At 35.7% G+C, this 17,522-nt stretch overlaps 1 protein-coding gene across 2 annotated transcripts in view; it reads right to left on the bottom strand.

The window, feature by feature from the left end:
* Window positions 1-17,522, bottom strand: part of GAS2 (growth arrest specific 2) — a 155,043-nt gene that overhangs the window by 50,084 nt on the left and 87,437 nt on the right. For both annotated transcript variants that reach the window (XM_060104427.1, XM_060104425.1), the window contains exons 6-7: window positions 9,446-9,587; window positions 2,535-2,642 (exon numbers count right to left, since the gene is read on the bottom strand). In XM_060104427.1, coding sequence (XP_059960410.1) covers window positions 2,535-2,642; window positions 9,446-9,587 — 250 coding nt within the window. The remainder of the gene's footprint in view (window positions 1-2,534; window positions 2,643-9,445; window positions 9,588-17,522) is intronic.

Below are 17,522 nucleotides of genomic sequence, written 5' to 3' on the forward strand. Positions count from 1 at the left end.
TTTTTTTATTGTGGTAAAAGTCACATAATATAAAACATACTAGTTTAACCATATGTAACTGTACAGTTCAGTGGTACTAAGTACATAAAAAATAAAATAAATAAAATAAAATAAAAAAGAAAAGCTGATGGGGCCTGAACTAAGGCTGTGGCTTTGGAGAAGAGGTAATTAGAATGGTTGCTTCACTCAAAACTGATGAGATTACAAGAAGGTAGGAGGGTTTAAAAAAAGAACCAAAGGAGAACAATAAAAGAAAGTGTTGTTATTCCACAGGCAAGGTCATGCTCCTCTGAGATCTTTAGCCCTTTGTTGTGGGAAATGACTGAATGGGCCCTTTGGTTACACAAATGTAAAATAAAGGTATGGTCTCTCCACCAAATGGGGAAGTTTCCACCAAAAAAAAAAAAAAAAAGTACAAATTATATGTGGATGGAACAAAATGAGAAAAAGTGGATGACTAAAATTCACTAAAACACTATTTTAAAACATCTATCACAGCAACATGATGCTATAACTTGCTGGGCCAATTAGTGAATAACCACATTACAGTCAGTTCTCTTACTGAAGGCTCTCCTGGGACTGTAGAAGCATGAAACTGCACATTATATTCTACTGTGGTAACTGATATTAAATTCAAATGCTATCTCTAGGGAATTTGATGTAATTTTCTTCAGTAAAGTGAGTCTCAATTCCTTTATAAACAATACATGCATAGATTTCACCAAAAGGAAACTATTTACTGAAAAGAAAAATGGAACATCAAAAAATATTTTAAATGTTAAATATGATACACTTATGTTATTCACAAATATAGACATCAAATTCTTTGACAGTTGACTAAATATGGAAGACTAGATACAAATAAATGTATGTAATATATATTTTTGCCTAAAGATATTAGGTTACATTAGAGGGAAAAACATCTAATTTATTAATCATGTGTTTTGTCAACACTTCCATTATAAAAAAGAATAATTGTTTAAATAAATAAAACCCTATGTTTTGATTCTAAGCTCCAGGGTTTAATAGTCTCAAGAAGCCTGAGCTTCAGTTGAGAAAGGCCAACTTAGTAAAATTTAAAAACATCTGTGGAGGTACTACTAAATCACCATTTATTAATGTGTTAAAGCAAAAGCAGGCTGGTTGGCTAAAATAAACATGTTATCCTTGTAACAAAGAACAATAAGTGATGACTGGGCCAATTGTCTACTCTAGGGAGGCCATTCTCCTAAACTGGTTCTCAAGCCCCTAATAATAACATATCATTATATCCCTTTCATTGCCTTTCCAAAGCAAAATAGCAATTATTACCTGAACATTTTTGTTAGATCAATAAACACTGACCTAATGTTAGATTAAAATACAAAACGATTGACATTATGTTTGAAGGTTAATTATAATTAAACTTTTCTTTAAATTAAATCTTGTAGAGCCTTAAAAAATTGTCATACAAATAACTTTCAGTCGAAAGTGGTCATTAAAAAGAAAACTTTACACTGGAAAAAATTTCTACTGGGTCATCACTGATTTGAGTATGTTAAGAATGTTCATTGATTGTATTAGATGTACACATCCAAATTATTCAGCTCTACAAAATAAAATAAAAAGGAAAATATTTTAACTTATTCAAATGACAAGACAATATAGCTTCTCAGAATCATAACCTCTATTCTTTAGGAAATGACTAAAAATAAGATAGAAGGACTCATACTTATTAATTGCAGATTTCTAGGAGTATATCAGTGCTTTATTTTTCACTTTCTTATTTTTGAAAAGAAGAATTCCTGGTCTCAGAAAAAGCAACAAATATACTTTGAGAGGTTAAATTCTCTTGATTATTAACAAAACAGATTACAGCCTGAAATGTTACTTTATTGAGGCAATAATTACAGTCAAGAATTGTTCATGACATCTAGTCAGATTTTTAACTAGGATGATTGTAAAATGGATAGAGGCCACCAAACCATTCATTGGCACAGGCTCACGTTTCTTTATTCTAACCCAGAAAACCAGTAAAAAAATGGCAGTCATCATTTAACCATGCCGTTGTAATGAGTTTTGACTGTCCTCACTCTGGTTTACAACCCAAACTTTTTGAAAAGTCATGTTCAAATAATTTGAAAGTTATCAGGACCTATAGGTTAATCATTTCCCAAACTTGAGATATGGAAAACCAGGGCAGAATACTGTTTTTATTACCCATTGAGGTGGATTTTCTTCCTTTGAAACTAAATGCATAGACAAAAAAGGAATTTGTTTTCTCTTCTTTTCCTCATTCTATTTGATTTCTATGACCTGTTTGGGGTATACGTTTGTGTATACATAAAAAAAGATAAAGTTCTATTTATTTAGCCCTCAGTGATAATTATGTATGATAATAAAAAATTTTCATACCTCATGTCTTCAAATCCAATTGTAAGCACCATAAGGGAAGTTCCTGCTGAGTTACTGGTCATATTTTCCCTGTAACCTGGAACTTAAGACCTGTATATGCTCTGAAAGGACAAGCTGTCAAGTGAAAAGTAAAACTTTACCCTAATGAAGAGGATCTTCTCTCCCACTCGGTATCTTCCTTGCGAGAGCCTCTCCACACAGAACTTGCTCGGGCATTTGCAAGGAGGATCTTCAGAAATCCGTTTCACCTGAAATAGAAGAGCAGGCAAGTTCATTCTCCTTAATCAGGTTGCCTTTAGATTAATTTGTTCCATGGGTTCAAAGGCCCCTGAACCATTAGTGCTTTTATGTTTGTTCTGTATCAGACTATGGACACGATGTGAGCATAGACATATCACATTAAATCTTAACTATGTAAAGGTCAGGCCCTGAAGGCACTTTGTGAAGGTCAATAGCTGTACTAAGGCATAAACTGGATGATGACAATGATAATGATGCTGGAAGATAATCACAAGCAAATCAACTGGCAGTGTAGGGATGACGAGTTGGGTTCTCATGTCTAGAGGATTAAAAAGATCATGTACATTGGATTGTCAAGATAAATATATTGAGAACTAGAATACAAGTCACGTTAACATAGTCTATTGTGATGAGGAAACATATAGACATAGTCTATATGTTTCCTCATCATAACTTTAATATTAATTTTACTCATTTTCAAAATAAATGAGAATTTAAAAATTATTATTTAAAAATGAGACTATTTCACCTTATTTTGAATCCTGAGACTTTCTTTAAGGAGTCATCTCTAATTCATCCAGACTAATCCAGCAATTCACTCCTCAGTAATTCCCACCTGCCAAAACCTATTTCTGTAGCAGTATCTTACAATTTATATGTATTTTATAGAATCCATGTCTGAATATCAGATTTTCCCTATTTTATCTATCTCTGTACTCTTTACAAAACACATACACTAAATGATAAATGCATAATGCTTATAAATAGTTGTGACTATTAAAGACAATGTATAGTCCATGATTTTAGGAATAAGGTTTATTTATTTATGTTTTCCTTGGTTGGGAACCTGCCATGCCGTGTCTCATAACTGTCCTCTCTTCAACTAACCAACCAACCAAACAACCCAAAAGAATAATATGTTGTGTTTTGAGTCAATGTTTCCATAGAAGACAGATCTAAATAATGTACAGCCTACATTTGAGAAGCTAGACAGAAAATTTAAATTCTGAAGGGATTGGCTTGGACACCCCTCACCCAAATTCTTGCTTCCACAAAGATATGATTCCTAGAGTTTTGTCATCAAAGCAATTCAATCATTTCATCAAATAATTCAATGTCTGACTTCAATCAGTCTTCCCCTAAGAAAAAACTGTGGGAAGAGTCACACAGGAACTCACTTGCCTGTTGGAGTAAAGGACTTAAGCATCTTGGTTTCCCTAGAATAAGCAAGGTTCCAGAAAGTATGGAAGCATAAGACACTAGAGGGGAAAGCTAGAAAGAGTGGGGGAATCCTGAAGCAAAACTTATATTAAGATAAGTTTGGATAAATAAATAACTAATAAATGGATAAATAAGCACAGGGATCTAAAAAGGACACAGGAGGAAATTAGTGTAACAGATTAAGACTGGATTCAAAGAATTTTAGAGATGGCTTTCATTGAAAAAGTGAGGGAACTGTCTAACATCGTTATGTGAGTGATTAGGCCCATGTCTTTGAGTTCTGAATTTTTCCTACCATATGATACTTGGGCCATAGATATATCCACCCACTCCCCCAGTATTAATAGAATCCTACCCTTAGGGATTCCCTTCTATAATGCAGACCCACATTCTGGGGTGGGGGTAAGGTCACAGGACCAATGAATGTGTGCTGTCTTAAGTGTTGTAAGTGTTCCTCTATGTGTATCTCCTTCAATATGTATTTATAGACATGTTTTAAAAATATAAATGTGAGGAGATATGGGGATATATGTGTATGTATAGCTAATTCACTTTGTTATACAGCAGAAACTAACATACCATTGTAAATTATACTCCAATAAAGGTGTAAAAAAAAATAAATGTTAAAAAATATAAATGTGTGTGTATATATATATATATATAAATATACATATATATAAATTGTGTTTATTGCATACCATTGCTAGAAGCAGTACAGTTTTCCTTAGCACCACAATAATTCCATGAGAAAAGAAGGAAAGGAGGGAGGGAGGGAGGGAGAAGGACTTTGGTCACCCTGAAAAAAAATCCAACAGTCAGCATCATAAAAACACATGGCCCGGACTTTAGGAGAGTCATGCCTGGCACAGCTTTACCATGATGTAGTAAGTGAGCAGACAGTAAATTGGTGTTCAAGTGGTTCCTCTGCTAAGAAATGACAATCACGAGTATGGATGGAAAGTATTTCCATATTGAAGTGTTTTTAGACAAAATACAGAAACTATTGGTACCAAATGAAATAAAATACAAGACACACTTTCTCAAGTGGCCTGTCCTTCTCTAATGTCTTCCTAAGCTTTGAAAATATACTTGCTTTTTAAGATCAAGGGCTTTTGTGTGGCTGTGTGAGAGCTGGAAGCAGAAATGGAAGAGACAAGGCCAGGCTGTGGGGAGTTAAGTAAACAGTGACTGATGACATCTTGCTTCTTACATTACCTTGGGGTAAGTCAGTCTGGCAGGTGTTCTGGTTTTGGCCAGGAACCCAGCCAGCTTTCTGTTGAAATGGGATTTCAAGAGGAGCCTGATTACTCAGAATTATACTATCTCTCATCCCCAGACTGAGGAAGTTGATGGAGAAGAGGAAGAAAGTAAGAATGGCTTCTTAGAACTGTATTCAACTCATTGTGTGGGAACAGGCTCAACACGAGGGCACTAAACCTGACCCCATCATTTTATCACAGCTGAATCACTCTATCAGGACATCGGGGGAATAAATTAATCCGAATGGACTCCACTGTGTTTCTCTTACGATGTCTGGCTTGATTAAAGAAGTTGGGATGTATTATCCACATAAAAGGTCACCTATTTTGTTTTTCAATTTTCCACAATTCTCCTAAGTAGCAAACAAAGAAATGTGAGGACACATTGAAAGTTTCAAAACTGGCAGTTTTTGATGAAACTGTTCACTGGAATATGACATCTTAGCACAGGTCTGCGTCTCTTTCTTTTTTTTTTTCTTTACTCTTTTCTCCATTTTTTTTTTACTCCCCTTCTTTATTCTCCTTTTTTTGATGTAAATAATAACTTTGCCAGAGTAGAAATAGCCAATAGTATTAACTAAACACAGGAACTTTGCAAGCAATATTTTATATCCCTATTCTAAAGAACATGTTGGAGTATATGAACTTCAACTCCCCAATGGCTATATATGTCTCATATGCAGTGAAGCAGTTGCCATAGAAACTATTTCCTTTTTATATCTGAAATATGAAGCTCTGATTTAAGCCATTAGTGAGGTTCATATGTTTTTTCTCTCTGTTCCACTGTCCCTGAAATAAAACACTCAGTGAAAAACTATCACTTAAACAGAATGCAAATATTTCAATGCAATTTCCCCAATGTAGAATGAAGAAGATTGTAAGAGGCTTCTGCGGCCAAATAAGCATTGAAAACTCCAGGTTAAACAAGATCTTATTATGGAACTCACTAGTGCTTTTGATATGCCAGAATGCATTGCCAAACTTTAGGTAGGGACTATAGTAAGCTGTATTTCTCAAACTAACCTAACCATTGAATTCTTTTTCCACGGGTCATCTGGTGGTGTGAGTGTTTGATTAAACATTCAAACTAGCATGAGAAATGCTAGTTTGAAGACTGTGAACATGGTATTCTAGCTGGCAACAGTATAGACATATCTGCTTAGAACATTTCCTACATTCAATGAAAAGCCCTTCACTATACAGATGGTTATGTTCCCAAACCCTGACAAACTTTAAAGCTTCTCTGAAACCCCCTTCATTATTTCCAGCTGAGAGAACAGAACTTGGAGTAGGGAAGAACAACCACAGAGTGACAGTCTTGCCATTTTGAAGAGAGTCCCTATCTCATCTACCTCTTCTGAACTGGAGTATAGGTAAAACTTTTCCAAAATCCCTTTCACAGTTGTTTCACCACCTTCTCCCTCCTGTCCTTCTTCTCCCTTTCTCAAGGATGAGGGATGGCCACATATGAGACAAGCTGGTGAAGAAAGGGAACCATTCTAACTACTTTTTCCAGGCTCATGGAAATGGTTTCAAGGGGCAACATCTCCCCACTCTGCAAAGCTACATCAGAGCTGAGAAGTGCACATATTTCCAGAGCACATGGTCATTCCAGATAAATAGAAAAAGGGAGAGTCTTTTTAAAACTTTGATTACCCACATTAATAATTTATCCAATAAGCATGGTACTAGATATAGCTGAATAAAATATGGTCCTTGTCTTTGAGAACAAGGACCATACCTAGAGAAGAATAGGTATTTATGCCCAATAAGGTAAACACTTCATTAAATATATAAAAGTACTTGAGGTACCAAGGACAAATTTGTCAATTTTACCTGGGATGAGAGATGCCAAGAAAAGTTTTCTATAGAAGGCCACACAACCTGAATTTTAGAAGTTGAAAAGGTGTCTAAAAGTAGATTTCAAAGATGAGCAGTGTGAGGAAGCCAAGTGAGGAAAAACACAGGGTATAAAAAATCCTTGGGAGTTTGGGATTAGAGTATAGGTTTACAACAGATACATCAGAATGCAAGAATGAATCCATAGGGCAAAAAAGTCTGGGAAAGACAAAATGGGCCAGAACATGGAGGGCTTATGTGACACATACCTGAGTCTGGGCTTTACCCTGGATATTATAGAGCCCCTATACAATTTTAATCAATTCTGAGTTGCGTTTAGGTTGATCATTCTGGTAGCAATAAAGTTCATGGAGAAGAATTTCAAGAACAGAGTGGTCAATAGTGTCAAACACCAGAAAGTGGTCTCATAATTTGAGGACTAAAAAATTCATTTGATTCAGTAATTCATTCATTAGGAGGTTAAGCGTCAGACCTCTGACTCTAATGCATTAAAGGAAGTGAATGGAGGTAACAGCTGAGAGGAAAAGGACTAAGATCAAGCATAGTAACCCCAGAAAAACACTTTTATGAGAGAAAGACTAAAAGGAAGATCTTACTCTAAAGTAAGTCTAATCAAAAAAGTATAATTGAGAGAGAAGAAAAAATTGTTCTCATCAATATATAAATAATGTTCCATTATCTACTATTAGTACAATGTTATTCAATTACCTTACAAAATAAAAATGAAACAGCAGGATTCAAGACATGTGACTGATCCTTAAAAACATTCCTGTGATTTTAAAGTCCTTTTAGGTGTATTATATTAAAATGCCCTGCCTATCCTTTCATTTCTGAGTGGATTGAACCAAGGAAAACTAAATTAAACTGGTATTGGATAAGATACCTTGATGGGCTAAGTTTATGTGTGCTACCCTTAGCAGAAATAGGAATTCTCAATCGGTCAGACAAATTGTTATATTTCTGCTCATTTAAATCTGCAATATAGGTTATAGTGTCACATGGAAGAAAGAAAAGATGGGGGAATCTTTCTTTCTGCATCCTACAGCACCAATCAGCCATTTCCCCTGCTCTTTTCAGCTCAGACCCTTGGGAAGGAAACTCTCAGCTACAGGCTAGCTGTCCTTTTCAATCCTGTCTATTCCTTATAACTGGCATTATGGTTGGTGCTAGTTTCTAAGAACTCTCCTTGTGTATGTGAGACATACTTCAGTCTAACATCCCCAAGGTTTCCATTTTTTATAAAACCCATAGGTTTTTGACATTTACGCTCAAAACATATGTGCTGGGAAGTAAATGCACACACATGACACACTATTTAAGAGACAGCAGAAGTAGCCAGAGAATTTTATTTCATCCTGTTTACTGTTACACCCAGAATCTGTTTTCTGTAATTACGAGGGTATAATGAAAATATTTCCTAATCTGCCAAAGATGGTGACTCAAGAACTCTGAGGGATGGTGACCTCAGAGAGTTAGACAAAATTAGGTTGGAATCTAAGCTCCTCTCTTCCTCTCAGCAGGTATTTCAACTTCAAGTCTCAGGTTCCTCAATAAGAAACCTGCCCTAAAGATAACAAGAGCGCTTGAAGAATACTGGCAGAACCCGGCCCATAGCAGGCAGTCAGTAAAGGGCAGTTAACTTCTCCATGGTATTTTGCTTTTCCTTCTTTAAAAATCCTCAAGTCCCATGCCTCAGGCTTCTTATCAGTGAATAAGGAAACAGGAACCAATAGTATCAAGGCTTAAGTGTTTTCAAAGACAATTTTCAGGAGGTTGACTTATTATCCTAAAATTTTAGATACTACTCAGCAGAATTAAGTGACGCTTTATTTTATTTAATTATTTTTTGTGTGTGTGGTATGCGGGCCTCTCACTGTTGTGGCCTCTCCCGTTGCAGAGCACAGGCTCCGGATGCGCAGGCCCAGCGGCCATGGCTCACGGGCCCAGCCGCTCCGCGGCATATGGGATCTTCCCGGACCGGGGCACGGACCCGTGTCCTCTGCATCGGCAGGCAGACTCCCAACCACTGCGCCACCAGGGAAGCCCCCGACGCTTTATTTTAAATAAGTGGCTCAGTTTTGAATCTCAAAATGAATTGCAGGACTATAAACTTCCTCATAGGATTTTTTTTTTTTTCTTTTTTTGCGGTACGCAGGCCTCTCACTGTTGTGGCCTCTCCCGTTGCAGAGCACAGGCTCCAGACGTGCAGGCTCAGCGGCCATGGCTCACAGGCCTAGCCGCTCCGCGGCATGTGGGATCTTCCCGGACTGGGGCATGAACCCGTGTGCCCTGCATCGGCAGGCAGATTCTCAACCACTGCACCACCAGGGAAGCCCCCCTCATAGGATTTAAAATAAATTTCAATAACATTGGAATAGGTAAAGGTTAGACTGATAGAAGATTGTACAGAATGAGTTTTGAAGTTCAAAAAAGACCAAGTGTTGATAAGAAACTTGACCAATTTTACTTACTGCATCATCCAGTAAGTTTCCCGTACTCTTTTTTCCAGAAGACTTTGATGAAGGAGAAGGTGAAGGAGAAGGGGCAGAGAGTGTTTCTTCTTGTTCAATTTCTTTTTCCAACTTTATCAAACCAGGAGGCTCCACACCATACCTTTTTAAAAGACACCAGATCAATACACATGCATAAGTTGTAATAATGATACACTTAGCCATATGTTGAATACAATTATACCATAGGACCAAATTGCTAACTTTTCAAAACAACATTAACTTTTCTCTGGCATTGAAATAGTATGTTCTTAAATTGGCACCCTTTTTTTTTTTTTTTTAAATATTTATTTATTTATTTTTGGCTGTGTTGGGTCTTAGTTTCTGTGCGAGGGCTTTCTCTAGTTGTGGCAAGGGGGGGCCACTCCTCATCGGGGTGCGCTGGCCTCTCACCATCGCGGCCTCTCCTGCCGCGGAGCACAGGGTCCAGACGCGCAGGCTCAGTAGTTGTGGCTCACGGGCTTAGTTGCTCCGCGGCATGTGGGATCTTCCCAGACCAGGGCCCGAACCCGTGTCCCCCGCATTGGTGGGCAGACTCTCAACCACTGCGCCACCAGGGAAGCCCGGCACCCTTTTAAGCAGGGAAAAACACACACACCCCCATACATACATACATATATATTTATAGTTACATATACATACGCATATATGTTTATATCTATATATGAACATATAAATGAATAAATACATAACATACTAAAAATAAATTAAAATACTCTATATATTATATTAATGAGTCAATAGCATGAATTACCATATTAATTTAGTCTTCAGCTTTCAGATTTACTAGCTTTAATGATATTAGTGTTATAATTGAACTCCTATCTTGAATATAAGCTTGTTAAAAATGGAAATAAAGTCAGAGAGTCAGAGTCAAGTTGAAAACGGCAATTTCCCCAAATAAATGTCCTTAAATGAATTAACAGAGAAGAAATTCACTCTTACTTGCATATCTTTATGGACTCAGAACAAGGTAGAATGGGTAATACAGTATATTGGTTATGCTTTTAAGACCAACATAATGAAAGCATGTACAGTATTACTGAGAAAGAAAATGAATAAAGAAACAAAAATAATTTAGAATAACAATATGTTAAAAATTATGTGTTGTAAATTATAAATGCCACAGCAGTTCAAAGACAGAGATGTAGTTGTTAACAGCATTCTAATCTCCCATAGTTTTCTTAGGCTAAGTTTAAATTTGGTTTGGTTTCCTAGATGCATATCAATTGTACCTAGGTGAAGGAGGCCAAAGATAATTCCAGAATTTGAGAATTGGGAAGGATCTTTGGGTTCATGTAGTTATACCCTTTCATTTTTACAGAATAAATAAAACAGATCCAGAGGAAATATAGAACAAGCTAGGAACAGAATAAAGATGCAAATCTAGGTTTTCTTACTTCAGGTTTTCTCTGACATTTTAATCAGGTGATCACATGTTAGAAAGAAGAGGAAAAAGTCACTTAGAAATTTTTTAAAAATAGGCTGTGGATTACCTACAAAGTAGATAACCTATATAGAGAGAATAAATATGTTGGCAATATGTCTAATACCTTAGAGTGAGTGAATAGTATATTAAAACATCATTAAATGTAAAACCTTAGGTTATCGTCATTCTGTTCTAATGGCTTGTTAGTTTAACTGACATCATCACACACGTCAGGTGGCCTTTGAGAGCTGGAAAACTTATATCAGAATTCAGTACAAAACAGTTTAAGCTGGCACAACTCAAATAATAATTGCTGTTTTGCCTCTAGTGAACAGAGTAATTTTTAGTTACATAAATCATTAGCTAAAAGACTTTAGGCACTATTTATCACATTTCAAACCTTTTATACAGATTAGCCAGTTAACAGGACATTTGTAGAAACATGCAATAGACCGCAGATTCTATAACAGTTGAGACTATCTGATTCACAGCATACCTAGCAGCCAGTGTAGATCCTGGCACACAATAGATACTTACTAGCTAATTTTTTGGAATGCAAAACATTTCCATATTCTCATATAACAATGCATTCAGGCTCCAAAGATGAATTAGATTTCATTGTTTTGGATCTTTAAATGCATATCACTTTAATAAAGCATATTGACATTAAATGTAAATAAATGTTTTACCCCCAAAAAATGTTCTTCTAGAAAACTTTAAACCCTATTCAAAACTAAAATACATTTTTAACTTTCTAGTACTTGTTAATTACACTTAACCCAGTATCTCATTACTGTTGACAAGTACCAGTAATATTCACTTGAAGATTTGGGTATCATTCTTCTCTGAGGCAGGCTTGAGCTAACTATGCCATTAACCTACTCTTTAAATTTAGCAAATCACTTAACCTCTAAGAGTCTGTTTTCTCTTAGGAAAATACAGATGAGAGTGGCCTGTCCTAGAGGTCTGATGTAGCAGGAGAGAGAGAGAGAGAGAGAGAGAGAGAGAGAGAGAGAGAGAGAGAGAGAGAGAGAGAGAGAGAGAGAGGAGGAGGGAGGAAGAGGAAAGTTAAAAGAGCAACTGTTACTGAACGTCTTTCATGTGTCTAGAACTTTTGGGCATCTTGACGTACATTATTTCTGAGCCTCAGTTTTAGTTCACTGTAAAATGGAAATTCTAATTCCTGTGTTTTAATACAGTTAGAAGGAATTAAAACAGTATCCATTACACTCCCAGTACAGTGTCTGACACATGGCACCATCTCTGAGACAGCTGTTGATAACTGATGCATCAAAGCTTGCACAACCAGGAAACTGCAGCATTGAGGTCCCTTTGCTAAAGTTTTAACTTTTTAAAATATACCACCCAATGAAATTATGTAACAGCCTCAAAATTAAGATGTAGTGTCATTACTATTGTTATATTATTACTATTGTTGGTATCCTTTACAAAAAACTCACCATAGGCTTTCTTTAAATTAATTTTCCTAGAATTGTAGGATGGCAGGGATATGTTGGTGCTGGAGCATAGCAGAACAAGTTATAAATTCATTTTTGCTGCTAACTCGCTGGATGAACTTCAACAGGCAACCCTTTTTAATCCCTCTAGACTTATGTGAATTCTTAGTTCCAACAAGGTATAGCATTTTGCTACATTTAATGTTCTCAAGATAATAACATAAACTGGGCAGTGAAGCTAGAGGAATTTAACATGCTAGAATTCACAGCCAATTAAAAGTCAATCATAAATGAAAACATCATATTTGAAAGTATAAATTGGGTCAGTTGGAAAATATGATTTCATTTGTAATTGTCGGTGGATTCATGTCACCTTTCAGGAGCAGGCTGGTTGGGTTGCACAATTTTTTCTTTTTCTTTTTTTTTTTAACAAAGTGAAGTAATAAGAAATATGTTATTAAAGTAACAACAAGCTCCACTCCATGTTGAATACAAAACAAAATTTGAATGAAGTTGGTAACAAAGTCATACATGGAAAACTTTGCCCTGGAGATTTTTCTTTACCTGGGAATGCTGAAAATTAGCTATGCCACTGAACATAGAAAATCAACACTAAGCCCCAAATTTCTGCTTATATTGGCTTTTGAATACTTCAAGCTGCCTAAGGTACAGTCAGCCAATCCTGAAATACACACTTAAATATGATTCATTGGCTTCCTGTCTGTCTGGAGGTGTCAACAGTCTGTAAATCATGAAATTCCCCTTGGGTTGGGGGCCTGCACCTGAAGCCAGCTTAGTCACCAGTAGGTCTTTTTTTCTGCTCTCCAAAAGCCTGCTTCATTCTGGTTTCCATGATTAACTCTATACCACTCTACATTTTGATTTTGTTTATAAGGTTTTCAAAAATTTAGTGTTTTCTATTCTTGTCCAACTACAAGATTTCAAAGCTTTGTGGGAGAAGGGGCAACTGTTGCTTTCAAACTGAATAAGGGTCAACTAAAGATAGCAAGAAGGTTGAATCCACTAAAACCAAATCTTTGCATCTGTATACCCCAGTGATGTGAAAGTAGGGGGAATACTGAAAGGGCAATATCATATTACCATTTTTTGGTCTCATTTCAAAAATTCATAGTGCTAGGGAAATAGTCTTATGGTTAATAACTTTATGATGAGATCTTAGAAATGGACTTTGCATTTTTCTGGCACAGGATATAGCTTTTGTGATTGGTCTAGATGAAATAATTGAGCCCCTAAACTAAGCCCTGAACTAGAAAATTTACTCAAACTATTTACTAGACTATAATTTTCAAAGAAAAGACATCTGGAGCCTATTTTACTAGAGTTGGAGGGATAAAGTTTAGAAACTCCTCCTTCTTAAGGCATACAACAGATAGTTTATAGATTCTCACAAGATGGTTTTTGCCCCATTTTTTATTCTGTTTTAAAGTTATTTAAAGATAGATTTAAATTTGGATGGAAATTTCACTCATATGAAAACAAATTTTATTCTTAGCAGTCAGAGTCAAGCTCTTTAAATAGGATGAGTTAATTAATAAGCCTTGTATAAGAATATTTTCTTTTAATTAACATTTCATTAAGGCATGGATTAAAATAGGAGACTAACAAAAATATTCACAAAGTATATTTCTTTTGAATGGTCATAAATTTTGTTGAAAATGAAGAAAACACTCAAAAATAAAAATATAAAAGGCTTCCCTCTGATGTTGACTATTCATCATAGCCCCAAACCAAAATATCAAAAAATTTTTTTTAGTTTTATCATAAAGCTAATCTTAATTCTGCAGTCTTAAAAAAGGTTGAATTCATAGTAACCTTTTTTAAACAATGAATATCAAAGCACCCTCATTAAAAAGATCTTTGAGGTTTTATTGACCTGTTTTTGCTGAATGTTTTATTTCGCAGAAGGCAAACATGCATATTTTACACACAGAAACTGACATGGTTTCTGAAATATTAACAGAGGGATTTCACTCTCCAGTGCTGACAGCTCTGTTTAGCTGAAAATAAAAGAAAGTTTCACCCATGAGAACAAAAATAAGTGGTCTCATTCTCCCACCCCACAGCTCTCAAAGGAGTTTCACGGAGTGTTCCCAGGCAAGAGAATACAGCAGGGAATTAGAAATATTTAGTGAATCATTTCTAAAGTGATGTTGATGCTTTTAAGATGACATCTATGTAAATTTGAGAAATAAATGTTTAGAATCAAGTGTAAAGAAACATCATCTATCAGTGGAAAAAACACAAAACTTGCAAGGTTGTATTGGGATTTTGTTATGGTCAAACCTCATCTGTTGTGTGTACAGATTAATGTTGTGATTCTTGAGAGCTCTCCAAATACCACTTCTGGTTTTGTCTAATGTTGTCTTAGTTCAATAATTCAATAACTCTGTCTTAATTCAACTCCATAGAGGAGTACAGGGAGGAGGAAGCACACGTACAATGATCTAGATAAAGGTTTAATATATCTAAAGAAAAAATTAGGAGTAAAATAAGATGGAATGATGAATTTCCCTTTTTTCCTTCAATGATTATGCTTCAACACAGGGCTAAGGTAATGATGTTTGGGTTTATTGGGTTACTGTTTTTAAAGCACAATTGAACTTCCATTAAAATTTTGATAAAATCTTCAAATGTGTACAGAGAGAAACTTAAATAGACATTTATACTTAAATGTTCAATCTATCCATTTGGCATTCAGCTGTTTAACCTTATGCTGCACACAAAAGTGATGCCCTGAATAATCTGTTAGCATATTTTTTTTCTTTTTCATGGTAAGTGTGCAATACTTCACATCACTTAAGTAGGTGAAGAAGATAAAAGGCAAAATTTACAAATTGAATATTGTAATGTATCGTCTTAATCCTTAGATCACTGCTTTGTGAAATTAGTAATTTTCTTCTGTAATGTGAATAATCTCTGCTTTTATCACATGGTCATAAAGTGAGGTCAGAAATGTAGCCACCCATTCTTATTAATAGCAATAATGATGATGATGATGATGATGATGATGATAATAAAGAAGGCAGAGGAAACTTTTGGAGGTGATATATTTATGGCATAGATGTGGTGATGGTTTCATAAATGTATACTTATATCCAAACTCATCAAGTGGTTTGCATTAAATATGTACAGCTTTTTGTATGTCAACCGTATCTTAATAAAGTGGCTTAAAAAAAAAAAGAAAGAAAAAAAGAAATCGGAGCTTCCCCGGTGGCACAGTGGTTGAGAGTCCGCCTGCCGATGCAGGGGACACGGGTTCGTGCCCCGGTCCAGGAAGATCCCACATGCCGCGGAGCGGCTGGGCCCGTGAGCCATGGCCGCTGAGCCTGCACGTCTGGAGCCTGTGCTCCGCAGCAGGAGAGGCCACAACAGTGAGAGGCCCGCCTACCGCAAAAAAAAAAAAAAAAAAAAAAAAAAAAAAAAAAAAGAAATGGAGCTACCCAGAATCTCAATTTTAAAATATTTGGGGAAAAACACACACAAAGCATTTCATATAATGCTTCACCTTCAAATTGACCAGGCCATTATGATTCCCTTTCATTAACCAAGATATTAATTTGTTTTATATACTATGGCAAGGGGCAATTCATGACAGACTCAGAGCTGGAGGAAAGGTGATTCCTAAGGGAATTTTGTCATTGGACAGCATGCCTTCTTCTTTGATGGCTCGGTCATAGTTAAAATGTTTAGTTCAGCAAGATTCCTAACAGTGTTCAGATAATAAATAGTATAATTATAAAAAATAAAATAAATCCAGAAAATAGGTAAATAATGTACACTAAGCAAGAGGAAAATGACAACTGCCTGCTAATTCTGTAGATAGCACTACTCCTTTTTACCTCTATCACAACTTTCAGAATCATGATGCCTGTTTGATCCACATATTTAGGTTATCAAAGCACCAAAATAGAATCTGGCATTTTAGAATATTCTAATGATATAATTAAAATAAACAAGTAAACAAAAAGCTTTCTGCCTAATCTCTTATTACCCAGGAACTCTAGACAATCTTTCTTTTACTCTAGCATTTCAGGGGCAGCAGCTCATTTACTGAGATTTTACTTTGTGTGTATTCCTCCCTCCTGTATTTTTAATATCACCTTTCTTAGGGGATATCTGCTGAGTCCTTTGACTCATAGCTGTTTGTCCTGCAGGCCAGAAGGCTCAAGCATGGTAGAGGAGTGGCTTAGCGGAATCCTAAAAGCAACAGGTACCTTTGTCTTACTCCCTCTCAGAACCCAAGAAAGTGACAGCATTGAAGGGGAATGGGGTCCTAAGAAACAGTCAGATACTATGAACTATGCCTGAGTAGTAGAGACCTGAGTGGTCAGAAGACAAGGGGACCAGAGGCTGTCACACAATATAGCTGGGAAAGGTGTGGGAGAAAGTAGGGACATCCCTAAATGTCTCAAATTGATTTTTTTCACTCCTTATTGAGTGGAGCCTCATTCCTATTTAATTCAAATTTTTTAAAATTAAAACAATCTCTCTCATCCAATTATTATGATAAAGTAAAACTCATACCTGATGAACAATTTGTTAAGATTGTGTTGACTATGATGTTTTAAAGAACTTGGGGTTACTTCTTCTGATTACAGCGAATTTTCCACTGGATCAAAAAAAGGGCTATTCATTGGCAGAAAGTTTTCTACCCATTGCTGTAATTTGCTGATGTGCTCACCTTGTCTTTTCTTTTCTTTGATTTTCTTTATAGCTCTCCCTTTGAGAATTAACACCCAGAGCAAACTCTTACTTTGTCTTATTGGTTCATCTGATCTCAATGCTAGAAGTATAATTGGATCTGGATGAGAAATTAATTCTAATTAATTCTGAAGTTTTATTTTGCATCAAGATCTATTCAAACATTTATATCTTCATTTATAATTATTTGGGCTTTATAAAACTACCAGAAGCCTTGTTTGATGATTTGCAATGTAATAAGAAGACATGAAACCAAATCAAGTCAGCTGAGCTAATAAAGTCCCTTCCCCTGCTTATTTAGCTACAGTTATGATTTCTACAATTACTTCTTATTTTTCTTTTCTAGAAGAAAAAGATTCCAAAGATATCTCTACATATGAAGGATAATATTCTATCTTTTTCCAATCAAATTATGGAGAATAATTTTAAA

This window comes from Mesoplodon densirostris, chromosome 7 (genome assembly GCF_025265405.1).
Source record: "Mesoplodon densirostris isolate mMesDen1 chromosome 7, mMesDen1 primary haplotype, whole genome shotgun sequence".
NCBI lineage: Eukaryota > Metazoa > Chordata > Mammalia > Artiodactyla > Ziphiidae > Mesoplodon > Mesoplodon densirostris.